Source organism: Hippoglossus hippoglossus, chromosome 9 (genome assembly GCF_009819705.1).
Source record: "Hippoglossus hippoglossus isolate fHipHip1 chromosome 9, fHipHip1.pri, whole genome shotgun sequence".
Classification (NCBI taxonomy): Eukaryota; Metazoa; Chordata; class Actinopteri; order Pleuronectiformes; family Pleuronectidae; genus Hippoglossus; species Hippoglossus hippoglossus.
This window is the reverse complement of record NC_047159.1, coordinates 25,541,049-25,566,755: the sequence shown is the minus strand read 5'-3', so window position 1 is coordinate 25,566,755 and position 25,707 is coordinate 25,541,049. Positions and strand designations below refer to the sequence as shown.

The 25,707-nt window shown below is 40.9% G+C and overlaps 1 protein-coding gene across 5 annotated transcripts in view; it reads right to left on the bottom strand.

The window, feature by feature from the left end:
• nsmfb (NMDA receptor synaptonuclear signaling and neuronal migration factor b) overlaps nucleotides 1-15,369 on the bottom strand; it is a 49,535-nt gene extending 34,166 nt beyond the window's left edge. For all 5 annotated transcript variants that reach the window (XM_034595765.1, XM_034595768.1, XM_034595766.1 and 2 more), the window contains exons 1-2: nucleotides 15,056-15,369; nucleotides 1,280-1,341 (exon numbers count right to left, since the gene is read on the bottom strand). In XM_034595765.1, the coding sequence (XP_034451656.1) occupies nucleotides 1,280-1,341; nucleotides 15,056-15,126 (133 nt within the window). In that variant the 5' untranslated portion in view covers nucleotides 15,127-15,369. The remainder of the gene's footprint in view (nucleotides 1-1,279; nucleotides 1,342-15,055) is intronic.
• Nucleotides 15,370-25,707: the final 10,338 nt, after the last annotated feature.

Genomic DNA, 25,707 nt, shown 5'->3' with positions numbered 1-25,707 from the left:
TATACAGATATTCCAAATGTGTATCACATAAATACCTCAATCGAAACAAAAAATTAATGTAGAGATTGTTTGTGGATTTCTTGTTAAATTGCCAGTAGTGTGATACACATTTACGAGCAGCAAAGCTCTCAGGAAGATGAGAAGGACAAATCAGAGAGGTGGATGAGTGATAGAAAAGAGCAAACAAGAAAAATGATTTAGAAATGGATAGTCAAGTACAGAACATGAAGGGCTTCAACAGAAACAAAGGCCCTGTCGTCCTGTAGGGTGTTGGAGGATGGATGCTCCCTCTCACAGAGAAGGCAGCTGCAATGCTGCAGGCTTGTAAACAAGTGTTTGCTCATGGGAAGGTTTTTTTTGCTCTCTGTGCTGTGGATAAACAAGTAAAGGACATACTTGTGAGAGTGATATTGACAAAAACTGAGCAGAAAGCTAACGTTTTCCTGGATTTCAGTGAAATTGAAGATTTACTATTTTGGGTAGGGTTCTGTTTTTAAAGGAGTAAAGCCTTTATCAAACTGAAAGAGGTCTGACGAATTCCATCCATAGGTGGTGATAAATACCTAGGTGGTGTTAGGAGCTTTTTAATACTTGTGGTGAACTACTGTACTGAACGTGCACACTAAAATGTGGATACCCGATCCGAGTCTGTCAGGAACTAGGTTTGGACAAACACTGTGAAATTATATTTGGGTTCAGGTCGAGTCCGGTCAAGTTTGCTGGGCTTGCCATGATCTCTTACACTAGCTGGCTTACTAACTAATTGTCAGTAAACCAGTTAGTTTCTAATGCATAGCATAGCTTACAAAAATGTCTCAAGTAAAAATGTCACAGTTCAGCAGAGTATTGACATTCAATACTTGACAAGTCATTTAAGAACACCTTGCTATTTTAATTTTTTCTAAATATCTTGGATTGATGTTGAAGCAGGGACATCTACATTTTGCAAACAAAATACATTTCAAGATTCAAGATTCAAGAATCTTGAATCTTGAACCTCATTTTGAGGATTTGGTTGAATAGAACATCTACATCACAGAATAAACTTCTCTGAATCTCTGATACATTCACAACTGCTTGTAGTTTTTCTTCCAATTGTGAGGATACGATGTATGCCAGGCCTGATTCTTTGGGGTAATATTTTCAACTAAGTCAGAAGAATTGCAAAACCTTTGTTTCCATGTTGTTGTACTGGCTGGTGTAAGACTATACCAGACAGTGCCAGGGTTGGTCGCTAGATTAAGACTTTATTTCCAGTGTGTGTGTTTGTGTCACCTACCTGCTCCGTTGCGGTTCTCTGTGTTGTTATTGGACAGGTATTCTCCGAATGCTCTGGCTGCTCTGTAGAGACACAAGAATGAAGCAGTTCAGCCTCAACCACTATTGTGTAACACAGAAGTGACTCACAAAGAGTCATGGTCTAAATAATGTTTGAGCAAGATGTCTGAGCTTTTTAACTGTGAGGTCTCTTCATGGGTGACTGTCTATATGCTGTGTATATATATATATATATATATATATATATATATATATATATATATATATATGCCACCAGCCAAGTAGAGGGACACGAGTCTGTAAGAAGCTGCTTTATTGTCAGCATCCTAAATCTATACTTTATAACAGTCGTCTCTCTCCAGGGTAACATGGTGTTCTTATACAGTGACGGAAGGACTGGGAAACAGCTTGGGAGCTACAGCTTGTCTCCCCCTGCGCAGCTGATAGCCCCCATAGGGGACTGTGACATTGCGTGTGCCAGCCATAAACCCAGGGAAAAAAAAGGCACATACTCAGGAATGTAATGAAATCTTGCTTATTGGCAGGAACAGCAAAGAACTGGCATGGTGTGAAGCACCTAAGTGACAGACTGTGTCTATGTTCTGATACATAATGTCCTCTCTTACATGTAATTATCCTCAGATATTTCTCTCATCATTGCTGACATCAGCCTTTAGCTGAACATCAGAAACAAAAATGATAAATTTCTCGACTAAAAACACATGTCAAAGCCCTTCTAGAGTGTTCCATGTCACACCTCTGAGAGAGGGAGCAGCTTTCAATGACTGTCATTAGCTCATGCACAGTGGTCCAAGCCCTGTGGTTCTGAAGCATCTAGACCTTAACTCCTCACTCAAAAAACACTTCTCAGCACATAATGGAATCAATCAATGCCATTGTAAGCTTTATACTGCATGATACAAGTGGGATTTCTGGACTTTTACACAGATTTGAACAGAATCAACTCATAAGTATTGTGAACATTTCAACCTTTTAAGAAATGTGTATTCAGAATAAAAAGCTATGGTTACACAGCAAATTTCCCAAAAGTGGTACTGATAAAGTATTATCTTATCTTGGCTTAGTTGATCTTATCTTAGCTGAGCTAATCTTGAAAGGTGCTGGTGCTTTTAGTTTTTCGCAGCGGAAATTTGTTGTCACCACAGTGCTTCTCCGGTCTGAGCGGCAGCTGGTTGGCCTAGTTTTCTAGGCTTTCTTTCCAACACTTTATGAGTGAAATACAAATTTAATGGCACATTAGGCCCTTCCATAAACTGAATGCTGTAAAGAGACATCTTCAAACGATAACAGTACATTACTTAAACTATGTAGGTTTGCTGAAAAACGGGGGTGGGGCACTGAAGCCGTCTCATTACGATGTAATGAAACCCAAAAGCTGTTTTATTCTCGATAGAAAATGAGAAAATTACTTCAGTATCATAATACTGTGGTTAATTTGTTCTCACTCAAAACCTAAGGAGAAATCAAACTTTACTTCAACTTTAATTTAAATAATAATTTCCTGCCACAAACAGATATCTTATTGTTCAGTGTAACAGGAACAAGATAAGTAATATCAGCAGCTTTACCCAACTTAGGTATGAAATAGTTTGTTACACAGTCAGATACACATTTCTCCACCTGAAACACCCACATTTTTACAATGAACATCATAATAGACAGAGGCCACACACACACACACACACACACACACACACACACACACACACACACACGCCTATAGAGAAACAGTAAAGCCTATAATCACTTTCCTCACTACAACTTGGCATTCCTGCCATCTGCACGCACAGACAAACTCCCACATCCTTAGAGCACGCATGTGGAATAGCATGCAGAAATAAACACCACACACTCAATATGCTCTCTACATGCACGCAGGGCTAAATCTCAGGGGGGCTGCAGTGAAATGGAATTGCTGTGTTGTTGCTGTAGCCTATATGCCTTCCTGCTACGACACTCTAATTAAATATGAGACGGCACGTGCAGCAGCTCTCCCCGCGAAAAAAACTCCCCTCCCAGCTTGGATGACGGGAGAAGCGGAGGAGGGAGGTCACAAGAAAGAAAATGCAATCATCTCTGATATATCTGCTTGACTCCGTGAACTCATTCCAATAAAAATTCCATATACTATGCTGAGAGGAGGGGATGTCGAAACGTTTTCTCAGTTCACAGAGGACAAATCGTCGCAGTGTCCCAAGCAAATGGACTGGACTTGTATAGGCCGAATTTAAGGAATAAATCTTGTCACTTGCTATTTTACTGCACCACACAGTATTTCCCCTCATTCCCATACTATAAAAGTAGAGTTCGGTGATAAGGTAAATGGCCTACCGCTAAAAACTGAAAAAGCTACAGTCTTAACAGCAATATATTCATATTATATATTAAAAATTTATGGGGAATCTACATAAGTCTCAGCTTAGCAAATGCACTAGACCATTAGATTGTGTTAGACATGTGGAGCCACAGGCTATAAGATTTCTAAGCCTCCTCATACAAAAACATGACTTAATTATTTACCATCTGATCCCATTTATTATGACAGAATACTTCCAATATTTTCCCCCAGTGGAATCAGGTTGACCACATCATTTTACTGGAAACTGACACAGCATAACTGGAACTAATAAATACTGATGATGTCTATCTAAGTGTTTCAGTATGTCATGCCAGTGCGTAATAGCAGGGCCTGGTATCCTACTGATTCAACACTCCTGCCCACCAGTCCCAGTCCCATTCAGGACCATATGGAATTTAATAAAAGGTATTAATGTGAGTTGTAATTACTATGATTACTATGAACGCTAATGTAAAACATAATCTTGTGGCCAACAGGGATTGTGGTTATATCAAAATTTACCAAATTCCACCAATTTTTTACCCTGAGTAAAGGGTTTTCAGATTGCTGGCCTTAGTCAGCTTAGTTTCTAAATGTATGATTTTTTTCTACTCTCACTCAGAAACACAGACCACACAACACTTCGATGTTAGTGGGTTTTAACACAATTACAAATCACAGCTGAACTCTGCTGACCACCATCCAGCCGTACGTCATCCAGCTGCTGCTGCTGCTGTGCCAGCATATCTGCTCTGTGCTTCTGGACTGATTTTTCTTTCTCCACTGCATGTTTTTAGCCATGTGACATGTGAGCAGGGAGAAGAAGAAACACTGTGACAAGAGAGAGATGTGTTTATAGGACTAAAATATAAAGTAAGGGTGGAGTGGGAAGTGGAATGAAGGAGGGAGGAATAATAAGCGAAGCAAAGGCTAATAAAATAAGGGGTGGAGGGAGGACGGAGAGGAGACAGATGATCCAGAAACTAGATGATTTTATCCTCTTATGGGTTGGTTATATGCCAGGCTTCTCCTCCTTCCTTCGCTCTATGTGTGAAGGAGTGGGATGGCTCTATATATGAGGCACATATGAGGGGTGTAGGGTATAGATGCCTGGGGAAACATTCACATCTAATGGCTCAGTGGTGAAAGTTACAGAGCTGGAAGAGCAAACAGAAGAGCCTCAGTAAGACAGACACAAGAATAAAGGTGTGCTGTGCTAGTATGAGTGCATGTGCTTTCTCAATGTTTGCTGGAGTGTTCCTGTGAGTAAAAGATTTTGTGCATACAGTACAAGTTAATATTTCAACAGCTGCTTTAGGTGTCATTTTGTTTATGTGTGTACTTTGAAATATTGAAAAAAGGAGTGAATAGGTGGATTTTTCGAATTCATACAGCACAGATAAGCAATCTATGTAGTTATTACAGGTGTGTCTGTCCGTATATGGAACGCACATCTTAAGAACCATTCATCTTATCTGTTTCACACTTGACATCTGTATTGTTAAGGGCCCAAGAAAGTGCAGTGTCAAATTAAGTGCAATTCGGACATGTGATTCATTACTTTGAATAACCAGTAACCAGGCGACCAGTGCTCTGTAGCAGCAGCAGCTGGGACTCATCAATGTGAGTGACGCTGTCGATCAGGACATCAGAATGTTCACGAGAAGGGGCTCGTTCACGACAGCGACAACTGATCCTCCAGTCTGTGGGTTCTGTGAACTGATTCCAGCAACCGGCCTTTATTTGCTGTGGCTCAATTACTGCAGGTCACTTTTACAGTTTCGGAAATAAAGCTGCAACCAGCATCACCACAGTCCAAGCAAACAGCCCATTCCAAACAAGCAGGTTTAGAACTGGAACTGCACTATTGGTTAGAGAGGTAGAAAGGTTCTGGGTTCAAACATAACAGCTGGCCTGGGGCCCTTATGTGGGGGAAGTCCAAAAGTATGCAGGTTTATTGGATACTCTAAATTGACCATAGGTGTGTGAATGTGAGCATGAATTGTTGTTTGTCTATATTTGTTGGCCCTGCAATACCCCGGCGACCTGTGGGTGTACTCCGCCTCTCACCCACTGTCGGCTCAAGCTCCCTCATGCTGCTGCGGCGTCATCAGGGAGTCCTGACAGTAAAAAGAACTGGATTTGGCTGAATGCCCGAGCTCCACAACAACGCTCACACAATTCAAACCTCAGATGAGTAAACGATTGGTAGATGCTGTTTAGGCAGCAGGAATGTTCATTTGCTAATCTGATGGAAGCTAAACAAGTCTGAATGAGGAGCTGCTTAATGACCACCAATCATATCCACACTTCTTTTTTATTTTGACCTGTTTTAGGCCAGAAAACTTTGTCCCTGGTGGAATCTTTATCAGGCTGAAACGGAAATAAGATCAGCATGACTCAATAATTCAGGTAGTTCGCCAGCTCTTTCAGTGATTAACCCAGAAAAGGACCAGGGGAACAAATACAACTATAAATTGTGCATAACCCTAATCCTTTGCATCAGTTTGGCGAGGAGTACGATGATTTGACTGCGGTACTATGACAGTATATGACAACTGACTGTCATAAGGCTTTTATAGTGACTCTGGAGAAAAATGTCTGGCTCCTAAACTGCTAAATGTTCCTCTATGTTCACTCTCTAAAAGAACAGCTGTTGTGAACTGGGTTTGTCTAAACATTCACCTGCTGCTGCTACAGCTGGAAGCGTCGCCATAAGCAGCTTCTTTCACATTACCTGCAGCCATATGACCCCTTATTAATATACATGTTTTGATTAGTGCAACTTAATATCAACAAGCAATGACAGAGACTATGTGCATAATTCTGTTGGGTATGCAGAGTAATTTTCTGACTGGCGCTTGGGTTGCCATCAGGCTACTAGAGGTGTATATTGTGGCTGAACATAATGCTAATGTCAAGGTCAAAGTGCTTGGCAATGCTTGTTCATTTGCAATTCATATAAATGGTTAGCATATCCCTTTGGTTTTAATGTTTAATTATTGAGCATATATTACTTATTACCACAGTTGTATTAAACTGTGCACTGCTGCTTGACTTAGCTAAGTGTAATGTACAGAGATTTATGAAAATCCATTTCAAGGATCAGGGACTTTCACCAACAAGGAGACTTCATCCATCACCCTGCTGCTTTTAAACGCACTACTGAAATGTGCAAGGCAATCTAAATTTGATTTGATGCTTTCTTTGAGTTTCCATCTATTTGTATTACTAAGTATAACTTGTAGAAAAACGAGTATCTATGCACTTGGGTAAGTTGCGGGTTAGTATAGACTTGTTTCATTGAAACAGCACGTGGTGCTAATTCTTAAGCCATTATACTACTGCAGAGGAAGAAGGCACAACCATATGATAAAAGTGCCAATCAGACCTCAAGTGATGGAAAACCATGAATGTATTTACTCGATGGAACGCTTGGTGAGGGAGAGAAGACAATGTCCACTTTTGTATTCGTTCAAAGGACGTTGCAGCCTTCTCATTGGTCCACATGATGTTTTCGTCTGCCGCCATTTTCATCTCTTCAAAAATGTGCATGACAAAAAGTGGAAAGAAACACACACCAGAAATCAATAACATTAAATCTGTTTCTATCCAGCTATTTTATGGGCTTTTCAAATTGTAAGTGGAAACACAAAAAATACCACACAAAGGTATTTACAACAGATAGAGGTGGAAAAGTTGCTGAATCAATAAAAGGTATAAGTGATTAAGTACAATGGAAACAGATTCAGCAAATCAATTAGGATTATTGAATTGATAAAAGAAACAAACCACCGGACTTTCCATCACATCAATACGTCCATGGTCTCCATTATGTGACGTTTGAATGGCACTCTTTTAATTAATCTTATAATGACACCTAACTGGTGAATTAGCACAACATAAAGCTTATCTCAATGAACCAACGCCTTGTATTTGCATAGCATTCATGGATGGAAAACACCTGACTAAATATCACTGCAAAGGTTTCATCTAAGCCATATATTATGGTAACTGATACAGCAGAAATAAAAGTAATCTTAGAAGTGAGGCAGTGTCATCATAAAGGCTGTGGCTTTATGTTTCACTGTAACATGCTGTAATGTGGGCGCAGCCTCTGCACCGAAACCCCGGCTGATGGAGGAGGTTTGTTAAAGTTTTGACCCTGCTGTGCCCTCCATGTTCCATCCGCTCGCTGGGAGGTGATCAGCAATCCAGACCATAATTAGTCAGATCAATGAGGGAGCTGCCGGCCATCTTACTGTTCACCTACCTGCCACTGTCATCAACAGGGCATCATTATAGCCGAGATAGTTATTTGACATTAAAGCCCACAAAGATAAAAGAGTGGAGAAGAGAGGGAATCAGGAGAGAAGAGTACAGGAGGATGGGAGAGGACATGGAAAGGATGGGTAGAAGGTCAAAAAAGGGGAATGGGAGAGGGGGAGTATAAGAGTGGAATAAATGGATAGAATGTATAATTGCAGATTCTTTACAAAACAATGAATTATAGTGTTAGAAATATCCAGGTGAAGGATGCAGGATGTTACATCTCACTCATCTTCAAGCTTCAGATCCTGAGTTGCAAAAACGGAAGGACAGCACTCCCTTATCACAGTTTGACAACCTCAGCAGCCAGAATGGGGAGTTAAGGAGTCTCACTTCCTTTTGTATTATACATGTTGCCCAACCAGGAAGTAACTCAGGTGTACTCATAACACCATATTGTCCCAATTGATCACTTCGCTCCCAAAACACAGGCTCCATTGTGGTTCCTATAGAGTCTGTAAGAGTAGAATGGGCGGTAGAGCCTTCAGCTACCAGGCTCCTCTCCTGTGGAACCAGCTCCCACTCTGGGTTCGGGAGGCAGACACTATTTTTAGCTTTAAGCTTAAAGCTTTTTGATAAAGCCTATAGTTAGGGCTGGATCAGGTGTGTCCTGAACCCTTAGTTATGCTGCCACAGGTCGAGACCACTGGAAGAACTCCCATCATGTACTGAGCACTTCTCCCCTTCTTTCTGTCTCTCTGCTGCCAAATTCATTTATTTATTTTACTACATGTGACTAACTTTGTTTTTCCTTCCCATATTCTCTCTCTCTCTCTCTCTCTCTCTCTCTCTCTCTCTCTCTCTCTCTTTGGATGTATTTCTGACTCCGACTCAGGATTCAGACAACAACCATTATTATCGTTATTATTACAATGATTATTATTGTTATTATTATTAGTCCCCCGCTCTCTCTCTCTCTTCTCTCCCCTCTTTTCCACCCACCTCTCCTCTCCTCCCCATTTTTCCCTGCTCACCCCAACCAGATGGCCGCCCACATCGAGTCTGGTTCTGTTGGAGGTTTCTTCCAGTTAATGAAGGAGTTTTTTCACAATGAGCAAGTGTTGCTCATTGTGGGAACTATTGGGTTTCTCTATAATTTTTAAGGTCTTGACCTTCTATGTAAAGTGCCTTGAGATAATGTATATCATGATTTGGCGCTATACAAATACAATGGAATTTAATTGAAAAGCCTGCAAAAGAGCAACTGACGTTTTAACCGTTTTTTTACTGGTCAACAGAAATCCCTTTATTAACATTCAGCTGAGAGTTCATATGCTAACACTGGTTGAAATGCAGGTTTTCATTTTAACTACCTTCATTACTTATCTTGTTAAGCTATATTTCACCCGTTTTTTAAAAATGTTATCTTTTTAACAGACACTTCCAGTGCTTTCATTTCCTACTGTTTGCCTAAGGGTGTATCTGTTGCCAATGTTGTATTAGAATGTTATTTTATTTATAAAATTTACAGCACAGTATTTGTCCATGATTTATGAATTTTGTCCTGGATTGTTGTAGATTTTCTTGATTTGCAGACTTCTTGTTATAACATATTGTAAAGGTGCCAGTATAACTGTATGCATGATGCAGTAATACATTTTTTATCCATTCATTCATAATTGATTGGTTGGTCGAATGCAAAAGGAAGGACAAGGCAAAGCAGCAGGACAGATTACGTGACCTGCTGTAGATTTATACAGCACCAGTTAGGTCCGTGTCTATTGTTATCTCTCTGTCCGGTTGCTGCCTGTCTAGCTGTACACTATAGGAGGGTTGACTAATAAAAGGCTGATGACTTCATTAAGAGACAATTGCGCCGCTATCACTGAAAACAAAGGCCATGAGTCATGTAATTACCCATATTTCTCAAGAGAATGTAAGAAGGTTCATCAATAGGCGCTCGAGCGGAAAAAAACCCACGTTAAGTATCTCATCACATGAGACAAGGAGGAGGCAGGATAATTGCTCATGCAGAAGCAGCTTCTGGGTGAGATGGAGTGACACCCTTATAATGGTTTTTATTGGATATTGGCTCACGCATTATTATTGACTTTTTTCTATTTAATTAGATTGCGCAATACTTGATGCAGTATACAAGGCTACTTATGAAAATACGGCAATTACAGGTCAGGATCCATTAGGCCAAGGGCACAGTGTGGACGGAGCTTCATTGATATTACAGTTCCTTCTGGTCATCAGTGAAGATCAGCAGAGGTCATTCTTCATGACTGTTGACAACACAGACTAAGAGTGACATCAATCTCTGGTATCTTGGGGGTTTTCCCGTAAAAACGCCTCCCTGATATTTCCTTGACAAATGACATGAGATTTGACCATTTGATTGGATTCGATCACAGGAGGGACCTCTCCCTCTCCTCGACCCTTTCCCAGACCTTCAGAATGGGGCTTGTTTGTTAGGATTCACTGGGATTAAACTTTTAGTTTACACTCCCCTGTAAACTAGTGGAGTGGCCAGAATCTGTGCACTCCAATGGCCAGGGGCAAGGCAAACCACTGCCCAACTACTCCGCTTGTGCTATAGTAGTAATGCAGTTCAAGTACTTTCCTTGGAAATAATTGGCCAAGATGGTGATGGAGACACTTCACTGTACTATATACACTGTACTAGCCAGTAAATCAGAGACTCACTGTACTGTACACACACCCACTGTAAATACTGTTAGAAATAGTGGTCGTCATGCTCTAGGGCTGTTTTGCTGTGAAACTGGTGCATTGCACAAAGGAATAAGGAGGAACAAAGAGGATTATCTCAGAATTCGTAAGGACAACATCAAAGCATCCTTTGGAAAGTACTGGAAGCATTTGGGCACAAAATGGCCATAGTGGGATGGCTAAATCAAGCTGAAATTAAGCCTTTGGAGGCTTTCCGAGATCCTAACCCACTGAAAATACATAGACTGCTCTAAAAGGGCAAGTTCATGAAAGACCACGTCCCTTAGATGTGTTTAGACTGGCCTCAACACTGTACAATTACATACAAAATCAATGCAAAAACATGAATAGCTAAGCAAATTTGCTTTTAAATTCTCCACACATTACTGAGAAGTAAAGGAGGACAAACTTATTGTGGCATCCAGTGGGCACCTGCGATTGGACAATACAACTTTTCTGTAGAGACAGAAAGTGTAGATGGCTTAACGAAAAATCTGCAAAGCAGGAGGACTACTAGCTATGTACTGTATCTGTTATTTGATTCCAGGTGTTGATTGTACTTTAGTATGAATCAAGTTAGACAAGCATTGGCTGGCTTCTTTAATTAGTTAGTCAATTTACCAGTTATATGAGGAATGCTGCATCATGGCCTCCATCTCTCCCATTTTTACTTTGCTGTGTTACGATGTGCCGTATAAAGTCATTAAACTTTAGCATAATTAAGGATTATAAGTATGTATCAGCACTGTGGGTTCAAACATCATGTGTCATATTTAGCCTTCAAAGCCTCATGTATAATTTCCCACCAGTGATTCTGACAGGTTTGTTTCAGAGTGGGGACCCAGATGTTTTTTAGCTAATAGCCACAGTGGACCATGACTGCAGCTAATCTGTGCAGCGATGAGGACAGGCTCGCTGCCGGTCCCACCGTCCTGTGGGAAAGAGGCCATGAAATCACATTTTCACCAAAGTGGAAACTATTAAGACCTGAAAACCGTTGTGCTGTGCAACTCATTTCAGAGGTGACTCAAACATTCTTGAAATATTAATGGTGACGTTGTCTATCAAGTGGCTAATCAAAACAGATGGCCTGTTTTTGGTGTGCTGTCATATAGAGATCTCTCATAAACAGGACAGGGAGATAGTGTGAGGCAATACTTTGCTTCATGCAAAGTGCAGGAAATTTTCACAAAACATAAAAATTAAACACACAATTGACTGCATGTCAGAGATCCTGTAAGGATTAAGCCCTTTTTACTAAAAACTTTAATTCTAAGCACAATCGTCAGGGTATAAAATAAGAACCTGTGTCAAAACTGTTCCTATTAGCATCACAATGGACCAAGATCTAGTGTTGATTCAGCTTGACTGCTCTACTTTAAGTAACATCATGTTCGCATTTCTCCTTTGTCAGGCTGACACTAAAAATAACCTACAAAATTGGTTATATCTATATAATTTTGTCACACATTGATTTATTATATATGTCAACCTACTTTTTGCCCTTTAGAGTTTTCAAGGCATCAGGGTCTGAACCTCCACACACACTGTTCTGTCTGCAGAATTGATGAGCTTGGTTTGCTTTTCTCTGAAGCTTTATTTTCTGGACAACAAATCTCCACTTCCTCCCACTACCCAGAAATGAAGCCAAAGTATATCGGATAGAGATGCTGCCATCTTGCACATTTGGAGCCAGAGTCTGCACAGGAGCCAAGGCAGTGGCTCTCGAGCAAGCTTGACACAGTTTCATCCGTCAATCATGATGTTTAACACTGTTTATAGCATCAAATAACTAATTAAAATAAGACATAGTGAAAAAACATTTGGGGCTACACTGCCTACACTGACAGAAACTGCTGAGATTTACTTTTAGACTTTGTCCCATCCACTAACATGGGGGATGAGGGACTTATGCCCTATGCATGCCAGGTGGCGATTGAGATGCTTTGGCTTCAGGTTTGAGGAGTAGACCATGTTTATATACAGCCTATGGTACAAATACAACACAGTGACTGGTTGGGGGAGCAGTGTGTATACACCCCTGGTCCAGGCCTTCCTTAAGGTCAGGGTGGGCCCCCAGTAACAGCATGTTAAGGTTCAAATATTATAAAACAATATTGTACTACAATGCAAAAAAGTTTAGTTTAGGGTGATGATGTGTGAACCATTAACGCCATTATGATTATACTTTGGCATAGGTAACATCTGAACATTACCTCAATTAATTACAGATTTACTCTGCATCCACAAAGCACGTTAGGTGACCTTAATCTAACATTCAACCCACTAACATTCATAAATATAGAACTGTAGTTACAGGTAAGCGCTTAGTGCATTCATCCAAAATGCCCCAGCCATACACACACAATGAGTGGCTCGGTAAAGAGTTTAAAAAGTGGAGCGATTTAATTCTTGTTTTTTCTTCATCAACATCAGCAAGTGGAACTTTGTGTGGTTATGTTGGCACTTACAATAATACCTGAGAACCCAACCAGTGTAACCTGTGTCAACCTACACTTCTATGACCCATTGCTAAGGTACAGATCTTTGAAAGTATTAACTCTCCCAGGGTCAGATGTATGAGGCACAGGGTCAAAAGCAGAGTGAACAGGAAAACAGGATCCTATTAATCACACTTCCAGTATAATCCCTGAATGGCATTACTATCACACTCACCCAAAAACAAAGACATGGTATTAGATTTGTTTGGTGGAGGTGAAGCAGCTTCGCGTTGGCTCACTCGCTGTACAACAGATGAACTCAGATCTCCTAGCAGGATGGAGAAACATTACTAATCCCGGCTCAGCTCAGACGGAGCGGCTGGGATTTAGGGGAAGCGCTTATTCTTCACCGAAAGCCATTATACTCCTTGTCAACTAGAGTGTGGCTTGTGATTACTGATAAGAGAGGGAAGTACATACAAGCCTTGGCTGCAGTCCACATGCCACGTCTGGGATGCTGGCTGCGATGGGAGTGATTTATGGGGAGTTGAGGTGTGAAAAAAGCAAGCGAGGCAGAGAGAGGGAGGCGATAAACACGCAAACAGCACGAGGAAGACGGAGACAAATAGAGTTGGCGAATGTGTGCATAAGTCAGCGTGGTGCCGAGTGTGTAAGTGAGATGGAAAGGTCACGCGCTGTGTGTTTTAAGCATATGTGCCTTTATTACACTGCACAGTAGCTGAGCGATCATGTAGAGCTGGAGAGTGCTTCATTTGTCTGCCACCTGGCCTCTGAGGGTCGGTTAGGTGGGCGACATCGAGGGCATCTCCTACCGCGAAACATTCGTCATCCTCGCAGCCTTAGGAGCCGAGTAATACACTGATCTGACAGCCATGACACAAAGACCTTTCATGACATGACGCACACATTCAAAGTTAAATGTCATTATAATTAGTCATGAGTCCAAGACAGTCTATCTGGAAGTCGGTGACCATCTCATTAAAGCAAAGGGAATACACACTGTGTATACTCCATGTGCCGTATGTGACTATTCCGATATGTTATTGGTGTGGAGTATCAATCCGTATTTTCTTTCTCATTTTCTTCAATGTTTTCTATGTTTTGCTGTAAAGAACATTGAGTCTACCTCTGTCCTGTACAAATAAAGATTGATTGATATGCAGCATTCAGCTTTGCAATAAAAGGTGAAACAGGTAAAGAAAAGAAAAGAAATTCTTGATTTCATAATTGTAAAGCAATGACTCTAAAACTAAAGTGTTAAGAAAAAAACTTTGATATTAAAATAAGTATATGTATTAAGGTCAAAGTCATATAATTCTAGTTTTGCCTTCATTTACATTCAGTGTAAATAATGCACAAATATTATTGACTCAAATTTCATCAGAGGTACTTATATATGCCTACAAGACAGATGGTTTCCCTATGATGCACATACTATTAAAAAAGGGCAGCCAATTAAAAGGCTTCAGGTTCGAAACTGCTAGAAATGTTTTTACTGCAAAAAGAGGGGCTGCAACGTGAGAGAGGTTTTTCTACATTCAGGTGAAACTCATATATATTATTCATGTTTAGTAAAAATGAGCAGACATTCATATCCAGACAAATTTTGTTTTAATTAAATTAGACAATAAAAAAAAGAATAGGAAGAATTTGGGCAAAAAAAAGAAAGAAAAGAAGCTAGAAGCTAGAAGCCAAAGTGAAACTTTAAATGGAGCAGAGTAACCTGCGCTCCCCCTGGAAAACCAGCCAAACTCACAGAGGAGTCACGACCTCATGAGAATTCATTATTTTACTGTGCACTGTCAGTTCACTTTAAAGTTCACCTTAATATGTGCATATACGTTTACAGCCAGTAGTAATTAGTGTAGAATCCTCCATCAGAGAATGGGTATTAGTTAAAAGGCAGCCGGCTCTTCTCCTCCTCCTCCCGGCTTCAGAGCCCGGGCACACTCACCTAACTTTTGCGGCCACGGAAGATATCGCATCACTCCTCAGATTCTTCCTTTTGGACACCGCAGTTCCCATGCTGAAGTGGACACGACCCCGGGGAGAACACGCACACCATTCCACAGACTGGTCGACGACGTGGAAACGAAGCAAACGAGAGAAAAATCACCAAATGGTCAATAATAAAAAATCATCAGTGTCCGACAAGTCACGTCTGTGATTATTTCATGTTTGTCAGCATCATGTCTGCCGGTTAAAGAGAGAAAAGGCGGAGGAGCTGAGCGGAGAGCGCTGCAGCTCCGCTGGAGGATGGAGGGAGAGTGGATGAGGCGCGCTGCGCTCTGCGCGCCTCATCCAGCGGAGGCTTCCAGAAGGAAACAGACCATAAAAGGAAGAGCGGGGAACAGATCAGACCTGTTCCACTGCACACATTTCTACACGTCACTAATCAAAACACGCTGAATAACGTTAATAATGGCACTGATCATTTCACCTGAAGTTAAATAATATAAATTGATCCAGAGCCTCCCCAATTTTGAATCATAAATATCAAACATGTTAGAAATTGGCTCCGAGAGAAACCCACAAGAGCCAATTGAAGCGAGCTGAAAGGGAAGCGTCACCAACCGGATGTTGTTTACTTGTTGCTGCAACTAAAAACAACAATACATTTCCAACTCACCTCCAGCTTGCTCAGCCATGTCCACATCTTTGTTTCTTTTTGTTATTAACTGAATAACAAGACACAGGCGCGTGCTGCCAGCTGACTGTATCCTCCTTCATGTTGATGATTTTTTTCTGAAGTTATATTTAATCATGCAAATTTCCCACACACCAGTTCAGAAGGTGACTTTAATGCACCCTAACCCAGCCGCCATTAAGAACAGAAGAAGAAGACGAATCATGCAAGTTTCTGTGAGATCCCGAGTCTCTGGACTCACCACTGTGAAATCGTTACCCACAAACTGCAGGTGTGTGGTTTCACGTTTTGGCCAAATCGTATATTTTGTTCTAACGATTACAATATTGAAAATCAGTAGAATCAGTCATTATGTCTGTGGTCTACCACATGTTTTAAAATCTGTTAAGAGTTAAAAATCCTCTAGTGTGCAAGAGGCCTTGGACATTTTATCAAGACCATGAATGTCAACCTTCTGCTAGCACCAGTAGGAGTCAAATCACTTCCATCATCATGACTCGATGTCCATCCACCCCATTTTGACTGACTTAGTACAGTTCTTAATTTGGTGAAATCACATAAATCACAGCATAGCTCCACCTAACAGCAACCTGACCACAGATTGAATCATCCAGGGTAACTGAGAATAGTTAGGTGGGTGGGCACAGCTTTTATTTGCAAGCTACTCAGTGTCCTTTAGATTAGGAATAGGGAAGTAAATCGTTCTGAATAGTTAAGGACTAGAAGTACAAAGTAGCTAGTACATCACAAATGTAACTTGAGTGCATGTACTTTTCCGTCACTATTGCAAGGTTACATTGAAATAGTTATTTCAAATATTAATTTGAATAAGGTTTCTCTACTTCTGGAACATGAACATTCTGGTTTGGTCTCTTTTTATATCTGGTGGCCTCTGGTGGCAGCACTAAGTGTCTGAGAAGCCTCTCATGCTCAGGTTGGCATGTGTGACAGAAGTATTTCACCGTCTTTGAGTTAAGATGTTTTGTACTGACTGAGATGTCAGTGTTCCATTAAGTAGAAATCCCCAGTGTAACACATTACAAGGGTATATTATAGCCTTAGAAACTGAAACTTTTCATTAGAAAATCACCAGAGAATCACATTTATTTAATATGCCAATACCTTAACTATTATTCTGTACTTTAATAACTGGGCAGGTGCAATTGGGTTTTTAAATCGTTTAAGAATAATCCAGCTGTTTGGATCCTCTGAATAAAGGAATACGAGATGCCCAGGGACCACACCGCAGATTAACAAATGTAGAGCACAGTAAACACAATGAAGATCGTATTTCATATCCAGTCCCATCAAGCATCTATTGACCTGAGAATCATGCAGAATATTTTTTTGCTCTTCAGGGAAACAAAATCAATATAGAATCAATATTCAATTCCAGGAAAAAGCAACAATTCTTTGAGCCACAATATAACCAAAACACTGTTGTGATTATGAAACATATGTAATCAACATAGTACAGGCTACCAATCCAAGATTTAGTGTGTGAATCGTTATCTTAAATACAAAGAGAAAGCCCATAATGTCACAGCTGGGCACAGAAGACCTGGCAGTGTAAAAAAAAAGAATACCTTTAATGAGATTCTCCTGCTGGAACATATTCCAGTTCTGCAAATAACGACAGGGTCAGGCCCGTTGGTACAACATAAGGCGCAGAGGTCTGAAAAAAATATCAAATGAAGACAGATAACAGAGCAGGAATGACATCTGAACATCAGGGTCGGGAAGGACAGGATCACAGACATCTGAACATCAGGGTCGGGAAGGACAGGATCACAACTGAGGAAAATTAATTACCACGTTCACAGTCACAGAGAAATCCATCAGAAACTGCTGAAAACCTCTGCTGGTTATAACAGCAGCAAGCTATGAGTGAGTGTATGATAAGAATAGAACAAGGGAGAATCAGAATCAGAATCAGAATTCTTTTTATTGCCAAGTATATTTACACATACAGGAAATTGCCTTGGTGCAATTACGAATACTGTCTGTCATCACAGCTATAGAAATAAGATCAGTCACTCAGGAACAGACTTTATACCTGTTCGTTATCACAGACATACAGAGGATGGGAGTTCAGGCAAAGGATTTACAATACACACTGTGTTATCACTGTTTAGACTTAAAGGTAGGGTTGGTAATCCTGGAAAAGCTGTAGAGCTTTGAAAAAAAAACGATAGGTCCCACCCCCTCCCATCGGCCCTCTTATCGCAGCTACACCCTTATGAACATGTTATGCCTGACAACTTCTAAGCTAACTTTTCCGACTCGCTCACTTCTGGCTAACGTCTCTGCTTCAGTGGTGTATGTCTCTCCGGCTTGAAAAGTCTCCGGTCGTGTGCAGTGAGAGCACGGGGGGGTGCAGGCAGGCATGTTGGTCTTTTCATTAATATTACAGTTGAGAGCCAGTAAACCCCTTTTTTGTTTATTTTTTTGAAACAACTTTATTCAACAACTTACTAACCCTACCTTAAATAGTACACCTGTAGTTGATGGTGAACATTTAATTAATTGAACTCACCTTTTCATCTTCAAATATTATTAAAGTAGGATTCACACAAACTCTAGCACACATATAGCAACTCCTCCAAAGTAAGTGACAAAAGAGATCATTTATCATTGCTTTCCAAATGGAGCAATGCAAGTGACCCAATGTCTCTGTCACTTTGGAGCCTATATGGCTTGGCTATGCGGCTGTGCAAACATTTGTTTTTCTTGATGTCTTGGGTGATATCTCAGTGATGAAACCATACCACACCACAGCCTCTCTCCTGCAGGGCAGCTGGCAGCGTTGTCAGCCAGTGTTAACTCCACGTTAACTCAGCAGAACACCGGTTTACACTTTTGGAAACACTGAAGCTTAGAGTATCAGAACGGACCGGGTATCCTGAGAGCAACAGAGTCACACTTATTAAAGCTTTAATAGCGAAATAATTATTTTTAAAGATGGTTAAAGTCCAACACCAATATTTTGCTGAGCATCCTAAACAACACAGGAGTCATTTTCTTATCAGATTGAATCCATTCAGCTCAGTAATGTTTGAAAAGTCTCACAGAGCTGTGTGATGATATTGTTTTATTACATACACCCAATGAACAATTCTTATGTCAATGGATGGACCATCATCTTAGAATGCGATATCTAGTTCTCCTTGACACATCCATGCTACAGGCAATTCACTCATCTCTCGTAAAAAAAATAAGCAGGGTGCTTCGCCATATTCAAAGTCATCATCGTCACACCCCTCTTTACTTTCCATCCAAATCGCACAACAAAATACCTGTGGTTATTGATCACTAAATATAAATAGGATATGCTGCTTTAGGCATTGCATAAAATAATTACTTCCATTATTCTCAGAAAGAAGTGCGACCATCATGTGTGGTTGATGGTCATATTAGCATGTTTAAGAAAGACACCACTGCAGTAATGCTAACATGCTCACATTTTATTCATGTAAAGGCTTTGGACCGTCCTCACAGGTTTCGTCTACAAACGTAACTGGCGTGTTTAAATCACTAAAGTGCAGTAGTGCTGTAAATTGGAGCTTTCTCCTCGGATTTCCAGTTTCATCTGAAGAGGATAGACAGACAATAGACAATAGACAATGTCTTATTCACTGATGCTGCAACCAAGATAATGAACAAGTCAGATTCAGACCCCACACTCGTAAAGTCATCTGGGGAGAGATATCCTGCACCTCTATAAATAATGCTTTTAGTAGCTTGACTTCAAAGTGGAATTTAGCAAAGCAGCCGAGCTGACCTCTCTGAACCAGGGTCATATCGACTCCTCGCTTCACTGATATGCATATGAGAGACCACAACCCTCAAATCCACATCCATCACTTCACCCTTCCCTCACTCTATCTCTCCTGCCATCCTCTCTCGTTATCTTGTCTAAATCCTCCTCTTTGCTCTTCTCTTGCTCCGCCTCTCCTCCTCCTCCTCCTCCTCCTGCAGCACGTGAGACCAGTCAGGCAGAGCTTAGCAGAGCACGTTAACAAAGTGACTGTATGAATTTTTAAGCAGCCATCTGTTTTTTTTTTTGCTGCTAGTGTGTGGCTCCCACGCCCATCCAAAGAGACAGTTCTTTAATACCCAGGCACACACGAAAAACACACATCATGGACAGAATCCACTCTGCTGCTGCAGGAGTGATGTGTCTCAGGCAGAGGAAACATCAGCAGAGACAGTGAAGGATATCTTCACATATATATTGCAGTTGAGGCTGAAATCATCTGCAGCAACGGTGGCATTGCACGCAGCATGTTTTGTTTTAATCTTTAATCTGAGACATGTGACCAAAACATGTCTAATGTATGCAGCAAGAATAGATAAGGAAACAGTATTGCTTATCAAAGTGAGATGCAATTTGTGTCTGAGAGGATGCAAATGTGAGTGGCACTTACATGCATTTTTCACAGGTTTATAAATGGCAGCATAATACTGCTGATCAGCTACTACTGATATAGTCCATACCACCCACGGGTATGTAGAGTAATGAGGAGAGGGAGGTGAAGCTGACAGACTCACACAGAATATGCCTTATGTACAGCAGCGCTGATATTCAGGGAGGGAGAGGAGAGAAAACAGTGCCAGAAGCACTTAATTGCCTGAGGTTGAACACCCAGGCTTAATATATTCAATCTCAATTGGCCATCCATGGTGCAAACTTCAACTATATATGACCTAAAGTATCTGATTGGAACAGGTTGTTAGGGGCAGTAAACACCCTGGAGGCTGTCCAGCCTGGGAGGCTCAAAAATGCACCTTTCCAGGCAATGTAGCCTGAGGCCAACTGCCTTCATCCCTTCCAGTAAAATCGTACAAATAGCGTTGATCAGTCCTTCAGTAAATATGAAATAAATCAACATGCATTCGATTTTTTTCAATGTACAGCAAAGTTCTATTAATATTCACTGCCTAGTGAGCTTGTTGACTCCAAGAAGATTGTGTCTCAAAATAATATGATGATTTTCATAAAGTCGATCCAAGGATGCTTTTTACAGAAAGAAAATAGCACCTTGGAGATCAGCCATTTTCAAGATGGAAGAAATCAGAAATGTATAAGAGCAGCACAAAGTGGTCACAGTGTAACATTGTGTTATGGGCTCCAATTAGCCATGGGTAGATTGTGAAATTCCATCCATTAGTCCCATCTGATCATGTGGATTCAATACAGATACAGAAAAGACAAAGCAAAGCTCTCGCCCAAGGGCACTCACAGGGTGCACTAGAATTTTCGTCACTGCAAACACCTGCAAACTCGCCTAATTCCTGGCAGTTAGTGCCCGTTTACAGGAGGCGAATTCCGCGTTCGCCCGTGACACAAACGGGCAGAAACATACCCCCACTTTCGCAGTGGTGGGGGCTGGGGAAGGTGGCGTGCCGCCGTGGAGTCGCGGAGCGAAGGTGTGATCTAATTAGCATATGAATCGCAGCGAAATCGCTTGTTAGAACTTATCTCACTTCACCATTGGATGAAACCACAGACCTTTGAAACTAAAAGTCACTTGTGATTGGCTGGTAGATCTGTTGCTATTGGTCACCCTGGGTCATTATAATACACACGTGGGTAAACCCCTCCTACACAATATTAATAATAATAATAATAATAATAATAATAATAATGAATATATAGTTATTATTACTAATAATTTATATATTAATATATATTATATATTTATTATTAATTAATATATATTATTAATTATTAGTAAGCCTTTACCAAAAGCACTGCAGTTACTGAAGACTATACATTCATCATGTGACGCTTGATGTTATATGTTGAACATATTGTAGAGGGAAAAAAACATGAACAAGGTATATGTTGAGTCAAAGCTTTATTTAAAAAAACACATTTACTAAACAGTTACTTACAGACAATGGCGTCATTTTCTGCACTGCAAATCCGGACTTGCAGCGAGAGTCTCGGCCAAATGTGTAGTGGTTATGACCGAGCACACAGTGAAAGCGCCTCTGAAGTCCTCCTGGACTCTGGCTCCCCAGAGCGTTACGGCCCTGAGCCACGACACAGGCGATCCAGAGCTCGCTTCTCATGGCCATAACCAACACAGTTAACCCCTGTACTGACAGTCAGTATTAAGTTTCTTGCAGTTAATAGGAAACCTGTTTTGTCAGCAACAGCAGCAAACTCCAAAACCTAAATTCTGATTGAACTTATATACCACTGCCAACTTTGTAAATATGTTTGGATCGACATTAGCATATTCTTACAGAAACAATGATACAGTCATTTGGATTTTGAGACTTTTATGACGAAAAATTATGACAACCTTCCGCAGAAAAACCTGCTGAAGATTAAAATTGTTAAGTCTAACGGATCAGACTGAGTACTACATTGAGTAGGATTCCATGAGTGAACAAAACTCTTGGACATTCCAAAAATGACCTTATCATTGCATCTTATCTTACAATTTACAATGTCTTATTTTTTCCTTTTTCTCCCTAACCTAGTGAAGAGCACAGGTTATTCATATTGTACTGTCATTGTAATCTGAATTATTTGTCTAATTTGAATCTTGCTTAGCCAAACTAGATAGTATACACAAATGCCCAGATGTTACAATCCAAATGAACTGACAATTGACTTTTCCAGCTTTGGACTAAACATGTTGAAGTTCGCCCTCAGGAACCCACGTCAGGTGCGATCCTGAGAACGAAGGGGGGATGTTGGGCCATGGTTCTTTGTGAAACCACACTTCGGCCTACATGTGCCATCAAAGCCTGAAGCAGCATGTTCCCCCAGGACTCAGTCTCCCAGGGGCCATCAAAAACCAGAGCAAGGAACTCAGTCTCCCAGGGGGCATCAGAGGTGTGAAACCCCCCCCAGGGACACAGGTTTCAACTCCCATTGGTCACTCTGGACCCCATGACCTGTGAGGTCACCGGGCCAATATAAAGCCAGGTTTATCCAACTCTTCTTCCTTTTTCTACACTCCCTCTACGGAGAACAGGCTGTCGAGCCTGTTCCTACATTCCTTCTACCCAGGAGGGAAGGCTGTTGAGCCTCGTCTCCAGCTCACATCTTCTCTTCCCATCCAACTCTTCGAGAGGAGCACAAAGGTGCAGCTTCCAGCTCATCTCACCAAGAAAACCTCCTCGCCCTCCAAGCTCTACCAACGTCCTAGCAGCGACGCGATGTCCTGCAGGAAAACTTCCGCCAGCAACTGAGCTACACAACTCAACAGGAACCAGCAAGATGACACAAAACTGCGAACTGCACAGCAACTTCCTTTTTCCCCTTTCTACATTGCATACATCTAGTAACTTTCGCTAATTTGGCACACACACAGACACACGCATAACTCTTCACCTCATTATCTCTACAGGTCGTAAACATTCCAATAGGTGGGGGAAGGGTGTTATCTCTTTGGCCAGCCACCATCTTGAAAGCACACTGACTCACACAGACACACACACATGTATACACACATACCTATCTTTGTTTAGCAATTAGACCGTTAGTAATTTGTGTTTTTATACTTTATTATATTCATAATAAATGTTTTTCTTTCACAAATGTTTTTTCATTAATGTTGCATAAGTGAATTTCGCCAACCTCTACACTGTCAAGAACCCCATATCTTTCAACTTAGCTAACTATCTATATGGTAATTTTGGTTATAGTTATTAATTTAATTGTTAATCAGAGTTCCAAATTTGTAGTTAGAACCTTTATGAGACTTAATCAATAAATTGGCTATCTTTTCCCTTCCTTTGAAGGGTGGTGCCCCGAGGTAACTTTAATCAATTAAAGTTATTATTTAATATTAATAATAAAATATTAATATTTAATATTTTATTTTGATAACCAAATTTATTGAATGCTGAAAGGCACACCATTTTATGGTATCACGTTTGATGCATTATGGCACAACATTAATTTGTAAATGAAGACGTCCTGATCAGGTCAGGGAGGGATACGAGTCACTTACTCATTTGAGAAAAACTGAAATCATATTGGTCATGTGCACCAGCGTTATTGCAGTGATGGGTCACAACTTGAAAAGTTTGAGAACCACTGGTCTTTATGACACTGTATGCAGATATATGCATTTGACCACTAAGAATGATCCAGGATATCCATGTAACCACTTAAAGGGATAGTTTGGATCATCTGAAGTGGTGTTGTATGAGCTATCCGAAGTTAGTTTACTACCAAAATAAATTATATAAAGTATATACTTAATTTGTCATCATTTTATTTTCATTCTTTGTCACCATCAACCATTTAACTTCTGTATTACTACACATAAACACAATGCAGATCAGCTTTTGGAGTCATAAATCCAGAACTCTTTTGGATATGATGGATAAAATAAAAATAGCAACCATGTAGTTCAATGTGAAGACAAGAGGGAACTTTGATGAACCACAGTAGACAGAAGAAGAACTTTGCAGATGGAGGCTGACCAGGCGAAGAGAGAAAGAAGTGGAAACTGGAGGCTGAACTGGTGCACAAAGAAAGAGGCCAAGCTCCCCGAGAGTTCAGATGTGTGAACTGTAAGCCCAAGCACATGGAGCCAGAGAGTTACAACTGCAACCAACTTCAGGATATCTCTGAATCAGAGGATGCCAGTGCCTTACATTCCAGACTACATCACCAACCTTAGCTGAACTCTTATACAAAGATGCATGTTATGTGTTGCAAAGCAGGACCCAAATGCAGGCACAGAAACCAAGGCTGGTGAAGGTGAATTTAATAAAGAAACAAGAAAGAATAGACCAACGCCTGGGCCACACTGGCTGTATGTGCAGTGCCTGACCACTGACCTGCTGCCTCTCACAAGCCTCTGTTGTTCTTTTACTTTGAAACGAGCACAGGAAGTTTTGCAAATATGTATGTTGTTACATATCCGACAGACAGACATTGAAACTGAGATAAAAGATCATTTTCACTGTCTATTTTGCTGTGAAGCGCAGGCAGTCCGCAGAGAAAATAGGCGAGACTCTGACTCACTAGCTCAGGTGCCTGAGACACGCTGCTCACACAGGCAGTGTTGCTGTTCTGACCTGTTCACATGGGAGCCTAAATGAATAGCAAAATATCCGGTGACGCACACGCACCACTCACGCAGCTGGTTTGGCCCGGGTGTTAAAGAAAATTACAATTTAGAGGTAACCTTTACAACAGGATATGGATGGAGATATTACTTTGAGAAAAGTTGTTGTTGTTATTCTAGCATTTCAAAAAGAGACTATAGCCGTTTTCAGAAATGCCCTGCAGAGGAAGTTGGGATAATTGTGTCCAGACTTTCTCTGAAGGTTTCTCTATCACACATGAACAATGCAGCAGGGAATTCTTTGCTCAGACAAGTTACAAAACAGAAATCTTTGGAGCGTTCAGGTGAGGGGAGGTGCAGCAGGTGGAGGCAGGATGTAACATATATTCTGCTGTGGAGATCATGTGTGTTTGTGTACAGCACATCAACCTTATCAACAAAAGCTTTATCATTGTTAGAAACGTCAGCACTACTCCCACTTGCTCACGATCTCGTGCTGTGCTCTCACATAAGATCCTCCAGACTTTCACTGGACTTTATACTAGGGGACTTCAAGAAATCCGGAAATGTCCAGTGACTCAGACATACACCCCCTCCAGAGAAAGTCCGGAGGATCTCCAGAGTTCAGTGCCCTTCTGAAAGCAGCTTACAGTTAGCGAGTGGAGTTCTTCCTTTCTCAAGCTCAAGCTTCCTCCCACATTCTAAAGACAGGTTAGTGAATGTTTGTTTTTATGTGTCTGCGCTGCAATAGGCTGGAGACCTGTTCTGGTTTTACCACCTCTCACCTAATCTCAGGAAGGATTGGCTCCAGCCCTCCCTCTGGTGGGTATATTGAATGGATGGATGGAGGGAGTTGTTAAACTGATGAACAATAAAACATCCCATTGCTCTTTGCAGTACGAAGGAGTTTTACAG